Below are 27,779 nucleotides of genomic sequence, written 5' to 3' on the forward strand. Positions count from 1 at the left end.
CTCCTACTGCATTTTGATTGGTTCCTGTTATACTTTTTCTTTGCTGCTGTGTAGTTCGTAAAGAGAGTTAATGCAAAATAGGAAGCCTCCTGTCATGTAATAAAATGACATTTTCATTGATGCAATTTTGTGTGGATGATCTATAGATCAGAATGAGATGTACAGGTGGAATAGGAACATTTGAACATGTCGATTTTAAAATAACAGCTTCCTCTTTTGAAACCATGTAAACCTTCTAGATAAACAGCTTTAAAGCATTGCCTGTGTATAGTGCAATGTGTGTATGAAATAAGATAATCTTGCTTTTCAGGAAAAGATAAATGAAGTAAAATATCTTCACATTTTTTATGTTTCTAGTTTAGGCTGTAATGACATTGTGTAAAAAGCCACAAACAAGTGAACTAAATACATAAATTATTTATAAGGAATTACGAAGATTTATCATCAGAATAAAAACATTACATTAATAACGGAAAATAAAGATTAAAAATGTGCTTAGATTAAAGAGCTAGTAATTGCTTAAAAGGACTCTCCAGTGCCAGGAAAACAAATCTGTTTTCTTGGCACTGCAGGTTCCTGAAGTGACCCCCTCCCTCCCACCCCCATCCTATGTTGCTGAAGGGCTTAAAACCCCTTCAGTGACTTACCTTAATCCAGCACCGATGTCCCTCGGCGCTGGATCAGGCTCCGCTTACATCCCTCCCTTGCCATCAGCCGACGGGGAGACCTAATGCGCATGTGCGGCAATGTCACACACACACACACTTACCTCTTTCCAGTGGATGCAGTTGGTTGTTGGTGACGCAGGGACTCCTTCTTTCTTCCTGTGCAGCTTCGGGTAGGTATTAGCCCCGCCTCCACCTCGCGATAAGCCCCGCCGCCTCGATATATATTTTTTTTAAATAGACCCGGGTGGAGAATAATGAAATCCTCCACCTGGGTACCTGCTTTAGCTCCCCTGTCGCCTGATCGCGCAGCAGCCCGCCGGCATGTCAGTTAGTCGCAAGGCTAACAAGACATTTGCCTTGGGCATTTGGGGGTGGCTTTTTTTGCCGCCCCCTGGAAAAAGCCGCCCAAGGCAAATGCCTTGTTTGCCTCGCGGCTAATACGCTCCTGATCTACGCCGGATGTCCTCATGCTGTGCACGAAGACCTCCAGCGTCGCCGGAATAATGTTTTCCTATGGGGAGGTTTAATCAGGGCCGGCCATAGGGGTGTGCGACCAGGACCAGGGGGCGTCCTGTGGCCGACACAGCTCGCACACCCCTATGGCCGGCCCTGATTAAACCTCCCCGTAGGAAAACATTATTCCGGCGACGCTGGAGGTCTTCGTGCACAGCATGAGTACATCCGGCGTAGATCAGGGGCGTATTAGCCGCGAGGCAAACAAGGCATTTGCCTTGGGCGGCTTTTTCCAGGGGGCGGCAAAAAAAGCCGCCCCCAAATGCCCAAGGCAAATGTCTTGTTAGCCTTGCGGCTAACTGACATGCCGGCGGGCTGCTGGGCGATCAGGCGGCACTGCCTGGCGGGCGGCCGGCCGGCCGGCGAGGGAGCACTTCCCCTGAGCTGCCTGCTCAGCTCCCTCGCCAGCCGCAGGCTGAGGCGCGCGAGGGAGCTGAGCAGACAGCTATGGGGAAGTGCTCCCTCACCGGCCGCCCGCCCGCCAGGCAGTGCCGCCTGATCGCCCAGCAGCCACTGGACCACCAGGGAGGAAGAGACACCCCCCCCTCCCCAGCATTCCCAAAGGTAAGGAGGCTGGGGGGGAGGGGGGGGTGTTAAATTAAAAAAAAATGTGTTAAAAAGAAATTTAAAAAAAATGTGTTACAAATTTTTTTTTAAAAAATGTGTTCAAAATAAATTACAAAAAAATGTGTTAAAAATAAATTTTAAAAAAATGTGTTAAAATTTTTTTTTTTAAAAATGTGTTAATGTGGGTGGGTGGGTGAGTGTGTGTCTGTGTCTGTTAGTGTGTGTGTCTGTTAGTGTGTGTCTGTGTCTGTTAGTGTGTGTGTCAGTGTGTGTGTCTGTTAGTGTTTGTGTCTGTTAGTGTGTGTGTGTGTGTGTGTGTGTGTCAGTGTGTGTCTGTTAGTGTGTGTGTGTGTCAGTGTGTGTGTGTCTGTTAGTGTGTGTGTCAGTGTGTGTGTCTGTTAGTGTTTGTGTCTGTTAGTGTGTGTGTGTGTGTGTCTGTTAGTGTGTGTGTCTGTGTCTGTTAGTGTGTGTGTCTGTTAGTGTGTGTGTCTGTTAGTGTGTGTGTGTCTGTTAGTGTGTGTTTGCCTGTGAGTGTGTGTGTATGTTAGTGAGTGTGTGTGTCTGCTAGTTTGTGTCTGCTAGTGAGTGAGTGTGTGTCTGTTAGTGTGTGTCTGTTAGTGAGTGTGTTTGTCTGTTACTGAGTGTGAGTGTGTCTGTTAGTGTGTGTGTGTTTCTGTTAGCGAGTGTGTGTTTCTGTTAGCTAGTGTATGCGTATCTGTCAGTGAATGTGTGTGTGTATTTAGAATGCGGGGCGGGGGGAAAGGTTGGGTGGGGGTGGCGCAGGGGGAGGGGGGGCGCCTGAGTTTTGTCCTGCCTAGGGCAGCACAAAACCAGGATACACCACTGGCGTAGATTAAAACACTTGCATCCAGCATAGTTTAATTACACTTGCAGGATTACGGGTGATGGGAGTTGGCACCCAGACCACTCCAATGGGCAGAAGTGGTCTGGGTGCCTGGAGTGTCCCTTTAATAATATATTTGCAGAGAGAGAGAGAGAGAGAGAGAGAGAGAGAGAGAGAGAGAGAGAGAGAGAGAGAGAATCTTCTTATTGTAATATTTACTCTATAAAGTATGCTTTATGTGATTAACAAAAACAATAACAACAGTTGAAGCATGATTAAAATAAAGCAAACATCAATCTTCTTGGCAATTGAATAGGGGTTTATTCGCTCGACATTAAACTGCAGTGAATTGAATAATGATTTGGAAAAATTTTAACTAAACTACTACTCGTGACAATTGCTGCACGGGAGATTTTTCAATTTTATTTTTTTATTTTATTTTTTTTTTAAACAGAACTTTTTACGCAGATTTTATCATTTGGTTTACTGTTCACCAATATTTGATGTTTCATGAATAATCATTGAATTTTACTGAATTGAAACCAAATAGATTAGTAAATTAAGAAATGAATGCCACGTTTTAGAAAAAAAATAGCCATACTGTCACTGAGGAATATACAGTATTTTGTGTCTCAATTTACTATAGTTTGTGGTTTATTGCAGAACCTCTAAAGCGGTGATGGAGAATGTTTTTTTTTTCTAAATCAGCAGCTATTGTTGCCTACATTTGGAAGGAGATTTTAAATTGACTACAATTTGTTTTTAAGTTTATACACCCCTAATAAATAAATAAATAAATCTCTCATCCAGTATATTGCTTTATTTATATTATTTTTCTTGTTTAGGGAAGCAAGGCAATGTTTCAGAAAATGTCTGAAAACATTTCGGGAAGCCTCACATTATCACGGTCTACTGATCACAGCTCTAAAACAAAATCACTTGTTAAACGAACAGACTCCCCACCTCCCGGATTTAGTGAAAGCATCCTGCAGGCCACGTCAGCCACAGTCACTGTAACAAGCCGACCTGCAGGAAGAAATACTGAGCATTGTTTGACCAAGGAGGGTCAGCACAATGTATTCTTACAAACAGTGATGGCTGATGGCACAGAAAGTGTTGTGAACTGCCTGGCTCATGATGCTCAGTCAGCAAAGAGCTGAATCACAGAATGTAAAACATCATAATCTAAAGGGACAACCTTTATTGAAGATTAAATAGCCCCAACTAGAGTTTTGCAACCTTCCTTGTTTCTTAGGTTGTCCTATTATTAAATCATCGCAATACTTAATGGTGAAATACATATCAAGCCCACCCCATTCTAATACACCCCATTTCTTTTTTAACCCCCACCTCAATCTAGTACACCCTATATCTTTTTTTTTACGGCACCCCATTTTAATACACCCCATTTCTTTTCTTTTAATCCCACCCCATTTTAGTACACCCAATTTATTTTCTTTTTTTTTAATCCCACCCCATTTTAGTACACCCAATTTCTTTTTTTACCCCACCCCATTTTAATACACACACTTTCCTTTTTACCCCACCTCATTTCATTTTTAGCCTACTGTATATAAACAATACACACATTTCTTTCATGCCAGGTAAAGGTTATTTTATTTTACATATTTACTGCTTCCATTTGTATTTTTTACAAAGAGGAGAAACTTTTATCTTGACCCATGTTTGGACTTCCCCTTTTTTACACGGAGAGATTTATTCCCTAAACTGTGAGCTATAATGAATTGAAAGCAGGACTCCAAACTCCAAGCCCCAGACAACCAGGCTCTGGCTACACAGCCCGCATGTTGCAGCTCACTGAGATTCGAAGTTTGGCCAATAGACTAATACTCGGGCGTTCGAAACGCGTTTACATTGTATCTTGCACGTTCTAGAACGCTGCGGTCCTCTCCCATCTCTCAGCAACCAGCTGCAGCCTATCCTTCAGCGCCAAGACAGCGAGTAACGCCCACTCCCCCAGAATCCTTTGCGCGGACTGGCATAGCCAGCCAGAAGTAGGAATGTCCTCCGCATCGCCGCCCTAGTCGTCATCCTGCTGCGTTCTGTGCACTTCCGGTTTATCACACGCTGCTATGCCGGTTGGTGATCACTATGTGCAGGTAAGAGATTTTCCCAGTCTTTCTGCTTCTGTATACAGTGACTGTATGAACACTGGACGGGATGTGCAGTGCGGTCCTCCAGGGACACTGTCATCATCAATTCACTGGAAACTAGTTGCATTCCTGTGGTGGCTCCTTGGTGAATACCGTTTGTCACATAAAACACCCACTGTAGCTGTCCTGTTTGTTTACAAAATGTATATAAACCTTGCTTTTAGAGTGAAATCTGTGTGTGTACTCTATTAACAATAAAATGCATTATGTCTGTATTAGCTAGTTGTTTAAACTAGGGGGCTGGTTGGTATTGTATACAGATAATTTAATGATTTTAAATAGTTACATCAGTGTAGTTGGCATCTCTATACACTGTCCTGTCCAAATGTATACCCAAGGAATACGTTTTTGAAGGTATAAGACTTTAAAGCATTGTATGAAAACCTAAATCATCAGATTCTTTGAAATTATAACTGAAGATGGTCCTAAGTGGGAAATCATCTTTGCTTGTAGATCTGTTGCCTTGCTGGTCGCTGATACAAAATATTCATATATTTCAATATAAGGCAGACTTTATTTATTTATTTTGCTGCAGGAATCCATTCATATTTATGGGTGTCCACTGAATTTATATGAGGGAGAGTTCTACAAACCTGCTACATTCAAACATAGTGTTTGGAGGGATTGTCATTATGTTTTCCCACTGTTTTTTAGTAATACCCGTTATACTTGTTTGACATTCTAATATGGCCTTGGCATCTCAGTTGCCTAATGAATGAGTTTAACTTAACTCCTGATGAAAGTCCAGTTTGTTGGACTGAAACCTTGATCTCTGAATTTATATGAAAAGAGACCAGTGAGTGCACTTCTTCGTGTTGCATATATTACTGGTCTGGATCTGTACTTTGGCAACTATAGGTGCCTTAACTTCGATTGCTGGAACGTGATATTGAGATACTGTGTATATGTATGTGTATATATATATATATATATATATATATATATATATATATATATATATTCAGCTGTATGCCCACAATGTGTCTCGTCACATTTATTGAGCATCATATACCAATACTGCTGCCAAAATTCCCACAGTATTAGACTTGCCTGCACTGCACTCCTCACATTCGTTCTTTAATAGAATATTTATGGGGATGAGAAACTGTCACTTTCAAAGTTTATAAAAGCAGGCAGCTCGGTCTACTTTGGTATTAAAAGAGTTGTCATCCAGCCATTATTATCGCTATTTTTTTTTTCTTACATTAGTGCTTATATATTTTTCAGAATTTATTAGCCACCTGCATCACATTGTGTTTTGGATTTTGTAAGCCCAGTGTACGCTGTGCAGTTGAATACACATTTTACTTACTCCAGGCAAAGGCCTGGAACTTAAAGCTGCATTGATAACACATAGATTTATTTAAAATCCAGAGTTTCCGGTTTGTCTAGTTTTGTTAACTGATCTCTGATTTTAACTCTCTTGTAATAAACCTTTCCATAGCACATTTTCCAGATTGGATCAGATACACACAGTATTATTTGGGCAGGGAACAGATGTGCCATTACTGCAATTTGTAGAACACCCAAGGCACTGGCCAGTCATGCTACACACGTTTCAGACAAAAAAGCTGCTTTATTAATTATTTTATTACCTCATAATCCAGGTGATCATAGCTACTCGCGTTTTATGGTTGTTGCTTAAACCTGTAGAAAAGATTTGTAGAGCCTTGTCCAGCAGAATTGCACATACCAGACAAGTTCACAGACTTTGCTTTCCCATAGAATTCATTAGAATGCAGTGTATACTCTGTGGCTAGGCATTCTGAGTAGGAGTGTGTAAATTAGACATTGAGTTGCCTTTTAACCGTGGTGTTTTTGTTTACATCAGGCCTTTCTGGCAATTCATTCTGCGTAGGTGGGTTAACGAGAAGCTTGGGATAAAGATTCATTGCTGTAGAACCCACTTACAATAGGGGTAGACTTGTATGCTAAAAAATTGTCTGGTTTCCAAATTAGACACCATGTTTTTAAGGTGGCCCTCTCATTTCTCCAATATTGGTGTAACGTAGTTTAACACAATACATGTGTTTAGTAATGGTTATAAAAATATATATAATTACATACAAACATTCAATTGCATTTCTTTTTAGCTAGATTTTATCAAGCTAACCTTTTCCTGTAAACTAACTGTGGTAAAATATTGCAATATTGAATTTTATGTCACTTCCATGTTCTTTGTCTAATGCACTTTGTGTGCGTTTATGTATATTAAGGCAGTGTTCCCCAACCCCCGGGCCGCCGACCGGTACCGGTCCGTGGATCAAACGGTACCGGGCCGCCCAGGGGTGTGGGGTGTGCGAGCCTGCCGGCTAATGCAGGGCTGGCATTGCCCAAGTGCCAGCCCTGCAATGTGCCTGCGGACCGGAGGGGAGATCAGAGATCTCCCTCCCCAGTCTGCAGGCACTGTGCTGACAGCCGGCAGGGGAGTGAGAGAGGACCCGGAAGCTCTTACCTGCAGCTCCTCCGGGTCCTCCTCTCGCGAGATTTGGAGCGTTGCCGCGGTAACCACGGCAACGCTCCAAATCTCGCGAGAGTGAACTCTAGCCCTGTAACTGGGCTAGAGTTCACCTCACCACCACCGGACCACCAGGGAATCCCCACCGGACCACCAGGGACTAAGAAATGTCCCCCCTCCTCCCAGTAAAGGTAAGAAGGGAGGGGGGACATGAATATCTTAATTTTAATTAAATAAATTTTAAAAAAGCCTCCTTACCCCCCATACACACACTGCCCCATAAACACACTACACACACTGCCCCCACACACACACTACACACATTGCCCCATAAACACACTACACACACTGCCCCACAAACACTGCCCCATACACACTACAAACACTGCCCCATACACACACTACACACATTGCCCCACAAACACTGCCCCCATGCACACACTGCCCCACAAACACTGCCCCCATGCACACACTACACACACTGCCCCACAAACACTGCCCCTATGCACACACTACACCCACTGCCCCACAAACACTACACACATTGCCCCACAAACACTGCCCCATACACACTACACACATTGCCCCACAAACACTGCCCCATAAACACACTACACACATTGCCCCATACACACACTGCCCCATACACACACTGCCCCATACACACACTGCCCCATACACACACTGCCCCATACACACACTGCCCCATACACACACTGCCCCATACACACACTGCCCCATACACACACTGCCCCATACACACACTGCCCCATACACACACTGCCCCATACACACACTGCCCCATACACACACTGCCCCATACACACACTGCCCCATACACACACTGCCCCATACACACACTGCCCCATACACACACTGCCCCATACACACACTGCCCCATACACACACTGCCCCATACACACACTACACACACTGCCCCATACACACACTACACACACTGCCCCACAAACACTGCCCCACAAACACTGCCCCCATACACACACTGCCCCACAAACATTGCCCCCATACACACACTGCACACACTGCCCCACAAACATTTCCCCCATACACACACTACACACACTGCCCCACAAACACTGCCCCCCACACACACTGCAACTCTCACACACACTGCCACCCTCACATACACACTGCACCGCTCACACACACATACACACAATTTTGAGTCTATGTCTTTATGTGACTGTGTTTGTGATTTTCTGACTATGTATGTGTCTGCGTGTTTTTTTTAATATATGTGACTGTTTGGTTTTTTTTTTGTCTTATTAAATCAAAACAAGCGGGCCACGGAAAAATTATCAAACGTTTACCGGTCCGCGGCGATAAAAAGGTTGGGGAGCACTGTATTAAGGGACGCCAAACTATCCCCAAATACTTAATCTCAATGAAGTAGTATGGGTGCAGTGATCTTGTAATCTTAACCCTGGAATATTAAATGTTTAAATACTGCAATGTTTACATTTCAGAGTTAAATCTACCACACGTGGCTGTCTTCCTCAGAGCCGCTAGAGGTCATAGGAAACAGTTGGATTCAATGGGAAGCATTGGATGGACGTGTGGCACTCAGAGCGCATGTGCATTAGGTCCCCAATGCTCCTCTATGACAAGTATTGGTCTTGGACTGTACCATTGCTCTAAATTTTATTTGAGCAATGGTACAAGTATTGGACTGTACGATTGCTCTAACTTTTATTTCGGGGGGAGGGGAGGAGGACTGTATATAACTAGAAATGGGGCACAATAGCATTAAAGGGACAATATAGTCACCAGAACAACTTGAGCTTAATGAAACCGCTTTGGTGTGTAGATCATGCCCTTGCAGTTTTACTGCTCAATTCTCTGCCACTTAGGAGTTAAAATGCTTTTATTTTTTTTATATATTTTTTAATACAGCCCTAGGCACACCTCCTGGCATGAAAAAGTGTAGAGTAGGTTAGCGCTAATAATATACAAAGGAGGCAGCAACCTTACAGAGGGTCACCCTCTAACCCTCTGGGATAAGGATGTACAGGAAAAAAGGGGAGAAAAGGCTGCGCCAAGAGATACAATAAAATAAGTCCCAATAAAAATATAAATAGGATATATATAAATATATATAAAAGTCAATATAAAAAGGAGGATAAATGTCTATGTTGCGCTGGTGTTCTCTCTTCTTATGATGCTTTGGATCCTCCCGTGATATGTAAAATATAAAAGGGAAAAGGACCAATGGTGCAGATTGTGGGGTACGTGGAAAATGAAGAATAAAAGATGTAATAAACTCACATTTATATGAGCTATAACCAGCTCAGGTGGAATGGGCGTTCTGCAGTATAATCCCTGCTAGTAGGATATCAGGAAATTCTGATCCACTGGTGCTGTCCAATTCTCAGGAGAAGGGAGAAAAATATATAACAGATAGTGCTCTCTGAAGATAAGATGTGGTATATACAAAACAAAATAAATATACTCACAGTATACAGTGCAGATGACACTGCACTTGAGATATGGCGTGGGTGGTATAATCCCCACCTTAGGATATATAAAATGCCAGGAAAGGATAATATAAAATTGGAGTGATAAAAATATATATAATAAAAATATGAATGGCACAGAGATAAAGCCAAACGTAATTTATTATTAAAAGTATACAATAAAATCCATTAACGCGTTTCACCTCAAGGGTTTTATCAAAATGGAATAACACCTCCTGGCATGTGACTTACACAGCCTTCCCATTTTAAGAGTCATCTAATGTTTACACTTTATTGCAAATTCTGTTTAATTTAGATTTTCTTACCTCCTGCACTGTTGATAGCGTGCCAGATCCTACAGAAGCCTCTTGTATGCAATTAAAGTTCAATTTAGAGAGCAGTAGATGCATTGTTTTAAAGTAAGTTTCATCTGATTGAAAATGAAACCATTTTGTTTTCATGCAGGCTGTGTCAGTCACAGTCAGGGGCGGTGTGACTAGGGCTGCACTAACATAAACAAAAGGATTTTACTCCTAAATGGCAGAGGATTGAGCAGTGAGACTGCAGGGGCATGATCTATACACCAAAACTGCTTCATTAAGATAAACTTGTTCTGGTGACTATAGTGTCCCTTTAAGGATATAAGTTTGTATTCTTAACACTATAGTGTTCATTTACTCTAGAATTTAAATAATTAATTTACTTTTCTTTATTTACAGATTTACCTAAACGGGCTATACATGGTGTGAGAGACAGCAGAAAGATGAACTAAGCTATTCACCTGAAGATTGCCAAAGCATTTCTTTTATTTAGTTCACCGGCCTTTTATTCAAGCTAATCATGGAGAGCAACGCCATGGTTTCCAGAAGTGGTTTATTTAAAAAAACTATTTTGTGTTTCATTTTAATAACTCTGGCCATACTGGTTTGCTCTGACCAGGACTACTATAATTTACTTGGCGTGTCAAAAGAAGCCAGCAGTAGGGAAATCAGACAGGCTTTTAAAAAACTTGCACTGAAATTACATCCTGACAAAAATCAGGTAAGTGACGGCTGTTTATGTATCATGTTTGTTTGTGCACATATTGAATATGCAACGCAGCATTCTGGCAGTGCGGTAGAAATATTTCTATATTTTATATATTAAAAGTAATTTTTTTTTTTTTTTTTTTTTTTAATTGTTGGCTTTTAAATTTTATGCATATCATATATTTTTTTTTTTTTTACTCCACTGTAACTTACCGTGCCTGATTTAGTGCATTTGTCTTAAAGTTGTGAATAGCAAGTAGCCTGTTTTTTAAGGACAGCCACAGAACTATATGCAGCATTCTAAAAGTGATCCTTTTTAATTATTAGCGTCTTGTCTCACATCATTTTGGGGATGTGATAGTGTTGCTGTGTGATGCTTCATACCGCTGTTTTGCAAACCCACCACACATCTATATGAACTCTTATAAAGGGTTTATAATCTTGGGTACTTTGCTAATGCTGGGGTGCATCTCTGTTTAATGAGAGTAGAAATGAATGCAGAAGTGTATTTGTGTGCAGTGTCAGTGGTTGTGATCGCTGAATTGTATTTGTGTACAGTGTTAGTGGGGGTGATCGCTGAATTGTATTTGTGTACAGTGTTGGTGGGGGTGATCGCTGAAGTGTGTTTGTGTGCAGTGTCAGTGGTTGTGATCGCTGAATTGTATTTGTGTACAGTGTCAGTGGGGGTGATCGCTGAAGTGTGTTTGTGTGCAGTGTCAGTGGTTGTGATTGCTTAAATGTGCAGTGTCAGTGGTTGTGATTGCTTAAATGTGCAGTGTCAGTGGGGGTGATTGCTTAAATGTGCAGTGTCAGTGGGGGTGATTGCTTAAATGTGCAGTGTCAGTGGGGGTGATTGCTTAAATGTGCAGTGTCAGTGGGGGTGATTGCTTAAATGTGCAGTGTCAGTGGGGGTGATTGCTTAAATGTGCAGTGTCAGTGGGGGTGATTGCTTAAATGTGCAGTGTCAGTGGGGGTGATTGCTTAAATGTGCAGTGTCAGTGGGGGTGATTGCTTAAATGTGCAGTGTCAGTGGGGGTGATTGCTTAAATGTGCAGTGTCAGTGGGGGTGATTGCTTAAATGTGCAGTGTCAGTGGGGGTGATTGCTTAAATGTGCAGTGTCAGTGGGGGTGATCGCTGAGGTTTATTTGCCTAAGGCAACATTAATATTAGTGGTAGTTTCAATCAATGTAGTTGCTAGAGGCTGTTACATACAGTGAGAAATAGTATTATACTGGCATTTGCAGCAAGGGTAAATTACCTGCAGTCAGCTAGTTGCCACAAGAACTGGTGCTGGAAATCTTAGGAAAATAATGCCCAGTTTGTATGAACATAAAGAACATCATAGGAATTTTTTTTTATAAATCTTTGTTTGTTTTTTCTTTTGTTTGTTTTTTAAGAATTTCCAATACTGAACACCATATAAAGTTTCTCAGAATCAGATCATTATATTTACGTTTTGTGCCATTTTCTTTCACATCCCCTTCCTTGCTCTTCTTCGATTTTGGCGGCTGACACAAGTTTACCTTTTCCATTCACAGGTGTACTGTCTTTCTTTTTTTTTTTTTTTTTTTTTCTTTTTTCTCCAAGCCATCTAAGCACATCGACTCTAGACATGCTGGCCTGCCACCTGATACATGGTGCACCAGAGAATTTATGAACCTGGCGCCTTGGCCAGCCATTGTTTACACACTGATTCACTTGCTGGATTTAATTTCCTTTTGAATGTTCTGAAACCTGCATCTTGCAGGCCATTCTTGGCATGGGACACCTCTTCAAACATCCCAGATTTTTTTATCTGGTTTCCAGCTTTTGGTCCCTAAGAAACAGAAACGTGTAAAAGGAAAATATCTGGCCTCAACAAACTTTGCATGATTTACACTGATGGGAATTCTAACTAAATAATTTATTTATTTATTTGTATTATTTTTTTTGTATCTGTTTCTGATAAATAGATTTTTACATTTTGATTCAGCAAGTCACTCTAAGTACCATAGTCACAAAAGTTTTTTTTGTAGTGTCTGTGGTTCAGGGAATCTTTGGCTTTTGTTTCTTGAACAGCAGTGATGAGCTGTGAGTAGCTGAGATGGACTAGGGATGCTGGGCATCTTTAATATATATGTATTTTTAAAACTCTTTAAACCTGGTGGAAAAGTTAACTACAAATTATCAATAATTTTTCCTCTTAAAATATAGTATATACATTTTTAATGGGATCCTCCAATATTTTTTTTTTTTTTTTTTTTTTTTTTAGAATGATCCTGAAGCACATGATAAATTTTTAAAAATAAACCGAGCGTATGAAGTTTTAAAAGACGAAAACCTTCGAAAGAAGTATGATAAATATGGTGAGAAGGGCCTGGAGGACCAGCAGCAGGGAGGCCACTATGAAAGCTGGAGTTATTATCGCTATGATTTTGGTATGTGTTGTTTTTTGTTTTTGTTTTTTCCTTCTCTTATTTTATCTTCATAAAGAGGACATCACATTTATTTTCTGCCATTTAATATTTTTATTATTCTGAAAATGCTTTTTTTTTTTTTTTACCTCTAAAGTGGTGTATAAACTTTCCAGGATTTACACATCAAAAAATACAGACAGGGTTGATCATTGAAATTTATCATCAATTAAAATTTTAGGTTAAAAGCAATATACTGTTTGAAAATCACTCTGAATTCCTGACCGTTTACACTTTCGTTAATAATCCTGTCTTTTTTTTGTATAATTGGTATATTTTACTACGTCTTAAAGCAAATTAAAGTGGTCGCCTTATGTGAAACTCTTCGTTTTTTTTTTTATATTTAGTTTAAACACCATCTTTCTTTTAACAGGTATTTATGACGATGACCTTGAAATTGTAACTTTGGATAGCGGAGAATTTGGTAAATATTTTATTTAATATATAGATTTTTTTTTTTTTTTAATGTATGTAATCTTTATGTAAATTTTTTTTTTCTCTCTCTCAATTGTAACCCCTTAAAGGGACACTAGTCACCAGAACAATTACAGCTTAATGTAGTGGTCCTGGTGTATATAGCATGTCCCTGCAGGCTTTTCAGAGAAAAGGCAGTGATTACATTACTGCCAAGTAACACCTCTAGTGGCTGTCACTCAGACGGCCACCAGAGGTGCTTTCTGTGTTAGTGCGCACACTGTGCAGCACTGACGTTCAGTTTCTGCATGGAGACGCTGAACATTCCCCATAGAGATGCATTGACTCAATGCATCTCTATGTGGAGATACTGAGTGGTGCTGGTGTGGAATAGCCTCCTAGTGCTTTCCTTTTGGGAAAGCAGTTGATTGACTGAGATCATTAAAATTGATCTCAGCCACGGAGGCGGGGAGCATCATGGGTGTAAAACGTGAGTAAAATCACCTTTTCTTAGCGTTCTAAGGGGGCTGTAGACATGTTTGTATTCCTGACACTAAGGCTCTTTTATAACCAGGATCTTTTTGGCACATTCGCCATGCGTTACTTCTAACACAATTTCACCCTTTCTATTTATATGCACTATTACACATATTTAGAATTTTAAAGGAGAAAGTGATTTATTTTGACACCCTATATGTATTTATAACACTATGTTAAATATGAAAATGGGGGAGGGAAAGTGGTATCTTTTATTTTTTTGTTTTTTTTTTTCCTTTTAGAAGGAAGTTATAGGCACCCAGACCACTTCATCTCATTGAAGTGGTCTGGGTGCACTGTCCCTGTCCCCTACAGCTGAAAACATTGCATTTTTTTGAGAAACTGCAGTATTAACATTGCAAGGGTTAGACTGCTAGTGGCTCTCTCGCAGACAGCCACTAGAAATGCTTCCTGCTGTTTCACTGAGTTTAGCTCTGTGAAACGATGCTGGCCATTCTTACACTTTGCATGAGATGTCCAGCATCTTGCTAAACCCCATAGGAAACATTGATTCTGCTGCTGTTTTCGTCTACGATAACCCAAATTTACACCTTTTAACCTCATCCAACCCATCCAACTCCTAATGCTGCCCTCCTCACACCCCTAATCCTAGCTCAGAAGGTTTCCCTCTGCTGACATCATGCTGATTTCCACTAACTTTGGCCCAAAACGACAGACAGGTCTCTCGGGTATGGAAAGATAATTGGGGTTCCCTGTTTTAAGCTGTGGCAGAGTCAGAATTAATGTGGCCAAGCATGATCGCTTAGTCAGAGTATTTAAATGGATTTAATGGACTATGTACAGCTCTCACTTTGGGTGCTGCTTTTTGCTCATCTGTCAGTCTGCAGCCACTAACTGTAACCCCAGCTGACAGAGGTGGTTTACCGGTATCCAATGATACTTTGAGATTTAACTTTGCTGGTACTTTTTTTTTTTTTTTTGTGCAAAAGAAATACATGTACAAGCTTAGATAGACACAGTCCCAAAAGCACAAAATAATAGTGGCATAAAAGCTGTTCCTACTATGTCATACAGATATCCTGAACTTTTATTTTATTTTTTTAACATGAAAGATATACAAAGAGGAGTTTGTCTGCTAGCGTGGGTGTATGAGATTACAAAAAACAAAATATTGATACCGCACTCCAAATTTGATGCTGAGAAAAAGTATTTAATTTATATACTATGCAGGGTAATTAATTAGTGCATCACTTCAATCATAAAAAGAGAATTGATAATATGTACAAAGATATTTACATGACGATTGCTGACTGCATTCTGTACACTGATTATATATAAAAGATATAGCCAATATTTGTAAATCAGATGAAAATAAAAATCCATTAAGTTAAATCATTGTATAAATTCATTCTAAAATTACATCTATAGTGCATACAGAGATTATTGTAAGTGGATAATTCATATGTCCTGTAAATTGCCATAAAAACTGTTTAAATATGTTTGAGACCAGATCCCAAAGTCCACACTGTAATTGTGTATGATGCACTTGCAGTGCCAGTCAATAGTAGAGTTATGGGAATTGGGGGGGGGAGGGGGGGGAATGAAAAAAGGAAAAAAGAAATAAAAAGAGTCTCATATAAAAAAAATTCCTTTTGAGTACTCAAATGTCTGTAAAAAATGAAAAAAAACTAAGAAAAAATTATAGATGATAATGGTTGGATCTCACCAGACTAGAAGGGTACTGGGAGTATTTGGATCCAATACAGGTGGAGGCTGGGAGATGTCAGGTTTTTGTTGCCACGATCCCTGTTATGGTCGCCTTGCAGAAATGTGTGTTCATGTTCTATCCAAAGGGTAGCTGGTTGGAGGGATAGTGGGGAGAGCAGTGTTGCTTGGAATAAACGCTGAGTTCTCTTGCAGGGTACAGATGCAGGATACAGTTCGTCTGGGGGCTGTGCGCTTGGATTCAATATCCCTTCAAAGGTCCTTCAGGGATATCAATCCCTAGCGCGCAACCCCCCCAGTGAACTGTATCCTGCATCTGTACCTGCAAGAGAACCCAGCATTTATTCCAAGCAACACTGCTCTCCCCACTATCCCTCCAACCAGCTACCCTTTGGATAGAACACGAACACACATTTCTGCAAGGCGACCATAACAGGGATCGTGGCAACAAAAACCTGACATCTCCCAGCCTCCACCTGTATTGGATCCAAATACTCCCAGTACCCTTCTAGTCTCGTGAGATACAACCATTATCATCTATAATTTTTTTTTTTTTTTTTCATTTTGTACAGACATTTAAGTACATTTAAGGGTTTTTTTGTTTTTTGTTTTTTTTGGACTTTGGCATCTGGTCACTCAAACATATTTACTAAACAGTTTTTATGCAGGCAGTTTACAGGACATATGAATTATCCACTTGCAATAATCTCTGTATGCACTATATATGTAATTTTAGAATGAATTTATACAATGATTTAACTTAATGGATTTTTTTTTCATCTGATTTACAAATATTGGCTATATCTTTTTATATATAATCAGTGTGCAGAATGCAGTCAGCAATCTTTATGTAAATATATTTGTACATATTATCAATTCTTTTTATAATTTGAAGTGATGCACTAATTATCTTGCATAGTATATAAATTAAATACTTTTTTTCTCAGCATCAAATTTGGAGTGCGGTATCAATATTTAGTTTTTTGTATACTCATACACCCATGCTAGCAGACAAACCTCCATAGGGTGGACCAGGATCACCCCCACGGGTCCGGGGGGGGGGGGGGGGGGGGTGTTAACGGGGCGTGTGTGTGTGTGTGTGTGTGTGTGTGTGTGTGTGTGTGTGTGTGTGTGTGTGCTGTATACAGCTTAAGAACTTGTCTGGGTCGGGGGAGTATTGGCTGGTACTTTCAATGCATGACTGGCTATGCCATCAACAGGCATAAAAGCCCAGCAAGACGGCAAAGGCCATCTTGGGGTCGTTAAGGGGTTAAAAGCTTATTAGTTTGTTTTGGCTTTGCACATATTCTCTACGATCATGATTCTTATATCAAATAATCCTTTCTACACTGACAAAAATAAAACGCTTTTTAACCATGGAAAAATATTCTTTATTAACTCATAGCTGTTACTCACTGTTTCCAATTTATTTTTTGTTTTGTTTCTTGGGAGTTTTTCAGGGCGTGCCTATATCTGGGGACTGGCAATGACCAGTGCTTCCCAAGACAATTTCATGTATAGAGAGAGGTTTTTGTAATCACGTAACACATTTAACCAGTTGTCAACTAACATATCAGGAGTATATAATAAAAAAAAAAGGACATTTGCTAAAAGGGACAGTCTGAGCACAGAGTTAATTTCACCTTAATTAATAGATGTAGGTACATGCTCCTCCTGCCATATCTAAGAATAAGCACGTTGCACCAGTGCTTCTTTGCTGTGCATGCAGTGTATGTCCTTAGTGTGTCTGCATGGGACGTATGTGTTTGAGCAAAAGTCAGCAGGACTGTCTTGGCACGTGAATAAAAGAGTCTTATGTGTTTTTTTTTTTTTGTGGTTTTTTAAAATCGTTATTAAAAACCGAGGGCCTGTATTAAACGCATAAAGAACATGTCTAAAAACAACATTCAAATTTAAGAACTGTACTTGTGTGATAGATATTTAATTATTATTTATAAAAAAAAATGTATTGGGCTTTTTCAGTTAACTACAAGATATCATGTTTGCAAAATGTACCTCTTTTATCACAGACATACATTTGTTCCTAAGCACTTATAAGGAAGTATTTACACAAACTTCTTTCCCAACACAATTTCTGCTGTTTACACAGCTCTGTACATTAACGAGTTCTGCAATAGGCTTATTTACATCAAGCATTCAGGGGTCCTGAGGATAGAAGTTGCTTTTTCAAAGAGACATTTCAACCTCCTGTCTAAAAACTGTAAATTCGATTCACTAATTACTCTGTGGCTTTATTCATTTTGCACCTTTTGTTTTCCTTTTAGACGGCGCTGTCAACTCTGGGGAATTGTGGTTCATTAATTTTTATTCTCCTCGATGCTCACACTGTCATGATCTGGCACCAACGGTATGAGAGAGAACATATTTTATTTTTAATACTATTTCATCACGGTTTCAAATTCCTTGTCGCACAGATGGTGTCTAAATGTACCATCTCCTCTGTGGCATTTGAGAATTAGTGTCGGTTACATTTTGTACAAAAGTACATCTTACAGTACACGTTACAATTTATTGGCGGCTTCTGAACTAGTTACCATCTGGGACCGTAGCTCCCACCTATCTAGAGAAGCACTGTCCCAGTCCTGCCCAAAGAGCGAAGTCCTCCCATCAACAAAACACACTGCACTAGACTTTAACCCATATGCTACCTTAACACTTATGCTAACCATCGCCTAAAACAGACATAGGCAACCTTTGGCACTCCAGATGTTTTGGACTACACCTCCCATGGGTGTAAGAGCATTATGGGGGGTGTAGTCTTTAGAAAGACCATTTAATGGCGAGAAACCAGTATATAATATGTGTGGGTACAGTAAATGAGTAAGAGGAAAATTACAGCTAAACACAAACACCGCAGAAATGTAAAAACAGCCCTGGTCCAAAACGGTCTGTTCACAAAACGGTTAAGGACAACCAATAAGACTAAGTAAACCGAAACGTATACTCTTTGCCTGTGTAATTGGCTATAAATTCTATCTATCTATCTTCCTTCCTTTTTATTTTCCTCTCTCTCTTGTGATAAAACATACTGCACCTAACTCTAATCATATGTGCCCTGGTTCTGAGATTAGAGGCCCCACTTTGTAATGGGAACTAATTGGGATGCAATGCCATCATCATGTGTGGTATTTTAAAACATAATTGCCATTTGATATACTGAAATCCAATCCCTGCAACTTCTAATTTTCAGGTAAAGTGCCGTTTGTATGTTGTTTTTTGCAAGTCTTGAAAATAATATATAAACAATGAGTAGGCATGAAATATTTTTGTGTCTTTTACTTTTGTATAATTTTCCCTTTTGCTATTGAGTCTAAAATCTTCAAACGTGTGTTTCATTTCATGTAATATTTTCAGTGGAGAGAATTTGCTAAAGAAATGGACGGACTCATTCGAATTGGAGCTGTGAACTGTGGCGATGACAGAATGCTTTGCCGAAGCCAAGGAATCAACAGCTATCCAAGTCTCTACATTTTCAGAACTGGAATGGTATGTGTCATTGCTATATTATATCATTAGAATAGTAACAGGATTATTATATCTGGTTATTTGAAATACATGTGTGCAAACATCTTAATTGTCCCAGGTTTGGCAGAAAATCTTAGCTATCCCTGGTTGGTTTTCAGTATTCAGTTATTGGTGACACCAGGCAACTGCCCTCCAATAAGCACATACCTCTCATTAGATAAGGTCTTGCTGATGCATTTAGACCAGAAAGAGCTCATATTCAGACGCATTTTGAACATGCCAAGACACTCTCACACACACACTCACACACAGACACACATACCACTGACACACGTCTACAGGCCTGACCAGATGGATAATTTACTTTTATAAAACCATGTATCTGGGCTGCAAATAGCTGAACAACCTGTAGGAGGGTTTCCTGACTTTTTTTCCTTTAATTCGGTCCTTGGCGTGGAAATCTATCGGGGTTACTCACTAAAGTGAACTTCAAATCTAAGGCCAGAGTAGCTGAATTGGAAGCATAACAGAGTTAGTGAATTTGTCCATTTTTGCTCTTTTCACCTAGAATTTGACTTTAATTTGTCACTTTAGCAAATAACACTTTATGTGTAGAACTGACTGACGGGGGAGACTACTGTATACATATCTCAAAATCTATGTATTTGTTAGCATTTACTCTAGCACAATGTATAGACTTTTAGTATGAGCATAAGTTGCTGTATACAGGACAGGGAGATTCTTAAGGAACACTATAGCATTAGAGTTCTTCCTCCACCATTTTGGTGCAGACCCCTTAAATGTAATTAAATAAAAGATATACTTACCTCAATTCCCCCCCAGCAGTCTTTCCTTCTTAGGCCACTCTAATGCTTCCACCTAGTGTGCTTGACAGGGAATCCTGCAACGTTTACTAGACAGCCACTAAAGGTTATCATAGGCTTCAATGTAAACAATACCTTTTCTCAGAAACAGCAGTCCCTGTAGAACTATTACCTTAGTCTATAGTGGTTTTGGTGCCAAACGGGTCACTTAAAAAAAAAAAAAAAAAATCCAACATGGAGTACCAAGGGATAGTGGCTTAAAGGGTAGCCAGCAAGGAATGGAGTTTTATGCTATAGGCATAAATGGTGAATACTAGTGTGACTGAAAGGTTGCATACCATGTCCCATGAAAGTTTCTAACGCCACTAATATTGATAAATATTTCATACACCTCCTGTGTAGGTGGGTGTTAATTAGCTGGTACCTAACAATTCTTTTCTTTTACAGAATCCAGTAAAATATTTTGGGCAGCGAACATCAGATGATTTGGTTAATTTTGCAATGCAGTATGTATCCAGTACAGTGACAGAGTTGTGGGCAGGTATGTATAGCAATGACTGCTGTTCTCAATTCAAGATATATTCTTGCATGCTCGGATTAGGATTTATTTATTTGTAATTTATGAATGTTTCAGACTTTAAGTAGTTTTAATTTCTAGTGATCTGATTAACTTGCATAACTCTTTGTATGTGCCTGTTTAATTTGCATGTAATATATTTTTTTTGGTGAAATTAAGTGTATTTCTGTTATTGAAGGCAGTGTTCCTCATTTCCTTTTAAACAATTTATGTTTGACATTTATTTATTTTTTTTTAATTGTTTTTTTTTTAATCATTCATTTATTTCATTTTAGGAAACTTCCGGAATTCCATTGAAACTGCCTACGCCTCTGGGCTTGGTTGGCTAATCACTTTTTGTGCTGACACAGGCGGTAAGATTATCACTTTTTGTGAGATTGTTGTATCACATCAAGTTGGCAAAGCCTGTTACTAAACTGCTACAACCAGTTTGAGCTTATTTACTGATCACATTACACCTAATTTTACATATGAAAGAATAACACATGCCTACATATCTTGCTCTAGATGGGTTGAGAAATCCTGGGAAAATCAGACACGTTTATTTCACCTGCATGGCAATCACTATATTCCAACACACCGGAGTGGCAATTTAGTGAATCATCTGTTAAAAAAAAAAAAAAAAAACGATTAACACTTAAAGTGAAACTCATTACCCTACTCTCAGTATGCAAGCCACCCTATAATAAACCAGTTGTAATTGAGCAAAGCGGACAAAACCTTGTTAAAAAAAAAAAAAAAAGAATTATCACTTATCAGTTTGAAATGGCAATAATGCAATTACTGTGCTTCCTGTTTTGCTAGATTTAATGTGTGATAACAGTATCTAGTTTAGTGGTTTCAAGATTGGAAAGTTTTGCTATCTGTGCAACTTAAACTTCATCCAAAACACTTGCTTTCCAACTCAACTTATATGATTTTTAGTTGGCATGATTCTACCTGTATGTTTGCTAAAGCACATTAAATATAATTCACAATAACAATGCGGAGACACTTGTTGGTGGACCCTAGTGTAATTATCTATTTACGTGATTTAAAGAGCTACTGTAACTTTTTTGCTTGCATTAGTTCCTCTTCCCTTTATCTCTCTAAACATGATTTTTTTTTTTATCACTGAGGGCATACATATGCCCAGACAACTTCTTCCCACGAATCCCTGCACCCATGTAGAATCATGGAACATTTGAAATGTCTCTTGGTCACCGTGTTATGCATAAACTGTCTTGTATTCGGTATGAATCAAAAAATAATGAAAAACCTTTTATTTTTTTATAATTTTTTTTTTTTTTTACCAAACTAAAAGTAAAACTACAGACTAACTTTACTTGATATGCTCTCCTTCCCCCCAATAACTTTTCCTCTTTAAAGATGAGTCCTGGATGTGGATGCATGTTTGACTGCAGGACTACAAAATACATTCTCTATACGCACCTATGGTAAAGGGATACTAGAGGCATCAAAACAACTTTTGCGTTACCCCTTCCTGACGTTGGGGCATGTTATGCCGTCCTTCAAAATTAGGTCTTTAACGCCGTTAGGGGGTTATAACTCGTCATATCGATAGGGCCCTCCCTATAGCCTCTATACTTACCCTCCTGCACAGTAAATTGAACTTTAATCACATACAGAAGGCTCTTGCATGGTCTGGAAGGCTTTTAGCATTACAAAATTCTAAATTAAACAGAATGTGCAATAAAGAAAGTGTAAACATTTGATATATCTTTACAGGAAGTGTTTAGGGAGGTGTGACTAGGCCTGTGATTTAACTCCTACATGGCAGAGCCATTGACATTGAGACTGCAGTGGCATGATCTATACACCAAAACTACTTCATTTAAAACAAATGTGAGATATGATTGCCACAGGTGTAGACATGTGGGTTGTTTTTTCCCCCCAATACACTATGCAAAACACAATTATTATATCTTTACTGTTGGTGCATGGCCTGCAATTGATGAGATGAAAACCTACTGCATGACTGAAGTAGCAAATTATTATTTTTTCTCTGCAATATCTGAATGAATAATTACATCTTACTTTACATTGTTTACAGATTGTCTAAGTTCTCAGACCCGTTTAAAGCTTGCAGGCATGCTGGTGAGTTGGTTGGTTGAAGAAGCAAATCTAAGTAGTCTTTATTTTTTGGTTGTTCATTACAGTAAAATATCACTATTTGTGGGAGCATGTACAAGGAACACTCTGGACACCATAACAACTTTTATGAGAATAAAGTTCTTATCGTGCCAAATCCTTGGCTCAAGCTTTCCATTTAGGGGTTACATTTTCTCTAAATTTAACCTTCCTCCTAGGGAGATGTTTTAACTATCTGAGAATGAAATCCTTTTTAACTGGTAAAGCCTTGGCAAGGCCAACTCCGATAGACCAGTTTCTGACTCAGCACTTGCGTAATAAAATGTTCTCCAGGTTCTCTAGATTTATTAACACTCCGCAACATAAAGACAAAGCCCCAGCAATGATAAAATGGGAACAAGAACTCCACTTCGTTTGTGCTTGGGAAGGTTGGTTACAGGGCTTTCGTTTTTGTAAAAAAGAATCACACACAGTGTAACCATTCTAGAAATATATTCTAAACGTATTTACCGCTGGTACTTGGTTCCATTTCGTCTTTCACGAATGGATTCCGATGTATCTCCTGATTGCTGGCGTTGCGGCAAAGCTTTGGGTACATTTTCTCATATCTGGTGGCAGTGTGAGGAGCTGTCCACAACAAAAGAGACTCTCTCTAAATTGCTAAACTATGCAGAAGTCAAACTAACAGCGCACATGCTTTTATTCCATATTGGCTTCCCTCCCGACAATAATAATGCAAAAACCCTTCTGATTTATGTTTTTATGGCCACAAAAGTAATAATTGCCAGAAATTGGAGGAAAATAGGTCCTCTGATTTGGTCCGAAATAAGCTTACAGGTTAATTTCCAGTATAGAATGAAAAAAGGGTTCCTACCAGACAGAATGTCCACCAACAAATACGAAGAAGAGTGGCTTCCCTGGCATACATTTAACACCTCCCCCTCCCCCTCACCTCTGCCACTAATACGACAGGTGTGTCTGAAGTGTGTTTGCAGGTTATTAGTTGGGAAACATAGGTTTGATGCTGTATGATTTGGATAGTGGATTACCTTTGTTTCCATAATCAGAAAGTTACACACTCTGCTTTGGTATTCATCTAGCACTTGTCCCAACTATGAACCTAGTTAGTCTATAAGAAATTTAATATTCACTGCTAAAGAAAGAAAAAAAAAAAAAAAAACATTCATAAACGGTTTAACCCCAAAGTCGTGTATTCGGTGCCCCATGTCCGTCGACTGCTTAGATTCTTGAACCCGGAAACCTCAGGTATCTGTAGACAGGGGTGCCGCTGATGCTCTTAGCCAATTTGTAGAGCCCCATTCATATAAATAGCTTGAGAAAAATATGTACATTTGTCAAACTGTTTTGTGAATGGGAAGCTACTGGTTGGCTTAGCATGCCAACTGACTCGGCGGCAGAGCGATTGGGTGCTGGATACTGACTTTGGGTTAAATTGATCGTGAACGGTTTAACCCTTAAATGGAATGGAAAGCCATGGCTCAAGAACCACTTAATTCCAGTAAAGTTGATATCGTGCCCAGAGTGTTTGTTTTTAAGCATTTTTAATAAAGATTGCTGTAGACAATGGGGATATTAAGTGCTCAACGATGAGTTACATTAAAGTGACATTGAATTTTCTTTTTATTATGATTTACTTTTTGTTTCTGTCTGCATGACTTTTACATTGATCACATCCTGGGTAAAGGAAACATTGAACGTGTCATACATTAGTGTTTACCACATTTTGCATCATTTTACGTGGGAACGTTGGTTCGTTGTGGCATTGAAATCGTTGAATTCTGTAAACCAGTTTCCTTTGTTATGATCCATACATTTCATTGATTGTCGTGGTGATTGCTCCACATGTAGATGTCTGTTCTGAAATACTCCCTCGTAGACTAATCGAATGTCATTCTTTTCTTTATCTTCTTCAGGAAGGGCTTGTTCGTGTAGGATGGATGGACTGCTCTACGCAAGCAAATCTCTGCGAAAACATGGCTATCGCAACAAGCACTACCGCTTATTTCCCCCCTGGAGCTACCCTAGTGGATGACAGGAGCAGCATTTTGGTAATGCTTTTTTGTTTTTATTGTGGGACTAGAATAGTTTATGGGAAGCAATTACATCTACATCACATCCACAGAAATGCATTGAAAATCTGCCACAATTTGCAGTTCTTGATTTAAAGAAGAAAAAAAAAAAAAAACATTAATTATTATTATTATTATTATTATTGCCATTTATATAGCGCCAACAGATTCCGTAGCGCTTTACAATATTTTGAGAGGGGGGGATGTAACAATAAATAAGACAATTACAAGAAAACTTACAGGAATAATAGGTTGAAGAGGACCCTGCTCAAATGAGCTTACAGTCTATAGGAGGTGGGGTATTAGAAACATTAGGATAGGAAATATCAAGTAGGAGTGAAGCAAAGCACTATCCCATAGGGACAGGTATGTAAGGGAGAGATTACTCTGGGAGGCCATACGCTTTCCTGAAGAGATGGGATTTAAGGCCCTTCTTAAATGATTGAAGACTAATTAACGGTTTAACCCCAAAGTCGTGTATTCGGTGCCCCATGAGAAACCAAAGGAAGTTGAAATACTTTGATCTGGACCCTTGGATATTAGGAGTTTTAGCAGAAATTTCAACATTTAGCTGAGCCAAAGTTTATTTCCTCTTTACTATATTGACACAAATTTTGGAACTGGATATTAATTTCACCATTACTCAGAAATTGCAATCTAAGCCGGATAAAACAAAGAAGAATTCAAGTGGAGTCAAAAAGCAATTCGAATTAAAAAAAACAAAAAAAAAATGGTTTAGAATAAAAGTATATTAATTTTTTTATTTAATATTTTTTAGTTCCTTGAAACCTTAGATGCAAAAGAGATCTACAAAGAAGTAATTCATCGTCTTCCTGATTTGGAATATCTCTCTGAAGAATCTTTAAAGGTAAAGAAAATTAAATTTTCCCAGTCTCCTGTAGCCACAAATATGTTCTTGTACTCACATGACATGGATTAAAGTGTGTATCTGGAATGTTTACATGTAATTTGTTAGATATGTGTCACTGTAGATCAAAATCCATTTGCTATCTCTGTACATAGATGAATGCATTTTAAGAATTAGAAATTTTCTATGTGAGTTTTTCAGTACTTTTTACAAGAAATTGTCTTTCTTTTTAAGGATAGATTAGCACATCACCGGTGGCTTATTTTCTTTACGTACGGGAAGGATCAACAACACTTCCTTCCAGAGCTCAAGAAGCTAAACGTTTTACTTAAAAAAGATGATGTTCAGGTAAGTGATCATATTAAACCCATGAAATCTAGCGGGTTCTGTGTTAAAGCCTATAGTCAAAGGTGTAAGTAGAAGAGTAGTAAAGAGTGTAGTTGGAATTCAGTCTTGGTACATCACATGGTCTGTATTGCAATCTTCTCCCGAGAAGGTAGAAATCGAGCAGATATATGCCACTATTGGCACAGAGTTTTTTTTATACTTACCCAAATAATGCAATGTTGACACCTTGGAAAATAACGGCAAATAAAATCTGATGTTTCTTTTTAAGGTTGGAAGATTTGATTGTCAATCCAACTCAGCGGTTTGCCATAAACACTACATTAACAAACCCTGTGTAGCTGCCTTTAAAGGAGACGGCATTGACAGCTATGAAATTCATCATGGTGAGCAACTAATTGAACGTTTTATTATAGTGTTTTGAAAATCCTAATGCAAATGGTTGTTCTTCAGAGCTGTTACTTGAAATCATTCACGTGGGTTATCCTTCAGGGTGCCTCTAATCTTGGGCAGTTTTGACTTCTTGCAATTTGTTTAACCATAATTTTCTGTTTTTTTTCTGTTTATCCCATACATTATTTTATCCTTTTGTGATGGCAGAGTCAAACATGTGCTCTGATTTAATAAGTTGTTCAAATTTGTTAAAGGGACACTATTCTCACCTAAACAACTTTAGCTTAAGGAAGCAGTTTTAGTGTATAGATCATGCCTCTTGGGTTTCTCTGCCATTTAGGAGTTAAATCACTTTGTTTATGCAGCCATTGCCACACCTCCCCTGATTGACACAGCCTGCATGAAAAAAAACTGGTTTCACTTTGAATCAGATGTAATTTGCATTAAACATTTTTATCTCTTGCTCTGTAAATTGAACTTTATTCACATACAAGAGGCTCTTTCAGGGTCTAGCAAGCTATTAACATAGCAGGGGATAAGAACATCTAAATTAAACAGCACTTGCAATAAAGAAAGGATAAACATTAGATGACTTTTTACAGGAAGTGTTTATGAAGGCTGTGCAAGTCACGTGCAGGGCGGTGTGACTAGGGTTTATAAACTGTGATCCTAAATGGCAGAGAATTGAGCAATGAGACTGCAGGTGCATGATCTGTACACCAAAACTGTTTTAAGCTAAAGTTGTTTTGGTGACTATAGTGTCCCTTTAATATTTTTTCAAATGATTTAAATACGGAAGTCACCATTATTTTAGGAGATCATTTTTTTTTTTTTTTAAACAAATTTGCATTATTTCGAAGTATACAGCCACAGACTACACTGTGCCTTAATCATAAATCATAAATCATAAATTTGGACCATAATAAAATATACCTAAATCTTCACCCTGCACCGTGTAGCATGTGGCTCTATACCTCTGGATTTATATTGGGGGCTAGTGGACCTCCCCCACAGAGCTCTGGTGTTTCAAGCTTATGCAAAAATATTAAATTGAGGCCATATTTTGATAATTAAGAACTAGAAGTTCTGCTTGTAGTTTTTCCCAAAATATTTTTTTTCCATTTTTTTATTAATTTTCACATATATATATATATAACTGCTTGCTGATTTTTTTAATTGAAATTGTTTTATATTTGTGTTTAATTTTTAAACCGTTGCCAATGATGTTTTATTTTTTTAATTTTTTTATGTATATACATTTTTGCTGCTGTAGTATTTGACATTTGTT

At 38.9% G+C, this 27,779-nt stretch overlaps 1 protein-coding gene across 1 annotated transcript in view; it reads left to right on the forward strand.

Annotated features, from left to right (window-relative positions):
• The first annotated feature begins 4,445 nt into the window (after window positions 1-4,445).
• The window catches only part of DNAJC10 (DnaJ heat shock protein family (Hsp40) member C10), a 38,313-nt gene continuing 14,979 nt past the window's right edge, over window positions 4,446-27,779 (forward strand). Inside the window, exons 1-13 of the mRNA XM_063429797.1 lie at window positions 4,446-4,712; window positions 10,418-10,739; window positions 12,979-13,144; window positions 13,554-13,604; window positions 18,103-18,185; window positions 19,193-19,324; window positions 20,575-20,668; window positions 20,980-21,057; window positions 22,758-22,801; window positions 24,730-24,864; window positions 25,664-25,753; window positions 25,988-26,101; window positions 26,370-26,484. Of these exons, the coding sequence (XP_063285867.1) occupies window positions 10,539-10,739; window positions 12,979-13,144; window positions 13,554-13,604; window positions 18,103-18,185; window positions 19,193-19,324; window positions 20,575-20,668; window positions 20,980-21,057; window positions 22,758-22,801; window positions 24,730-24,864; window positions 25,664-25,753; window positions 25,988-26,101; window positions 26,370-26,484 (1,303 nt within the window). The 5' untranslated portion in view covers window positions 4,446-4,712; window positions 10,418-10,538. The remainder of the gene's footprint in view (window positions 4,713-10,417; window positions 10,740-12,978; window positions 13,145-13,553; window positions 13,605-18,102; window positions 18,186-19,192; window positions 19,325-20,574; window positions 20,669-20,979; window positions 21,058-22,757; window positions 22,802-24,729; window positions 24,865-25,663; window positions 25,754-25,987; window positions 26,102-26,369; window positions 26,485-27,779) is intronic.

The sequence above is a fragment of the Pelobates fuscus genome, chromosome 8, assembly GCF_036172605.1.
Source record: "Pelobates fuscus isolate aPelFus1 chromosome 8, aPelFus1.pri, whole genome shotgun sequence".
NCBI classification, from domain to species: domain Eukaryota; kingdom Metazoa; phylum Chordata; class Amphibia; order Anura; family Pelobatidae; genus Pelobates; species Pelobates fuscus.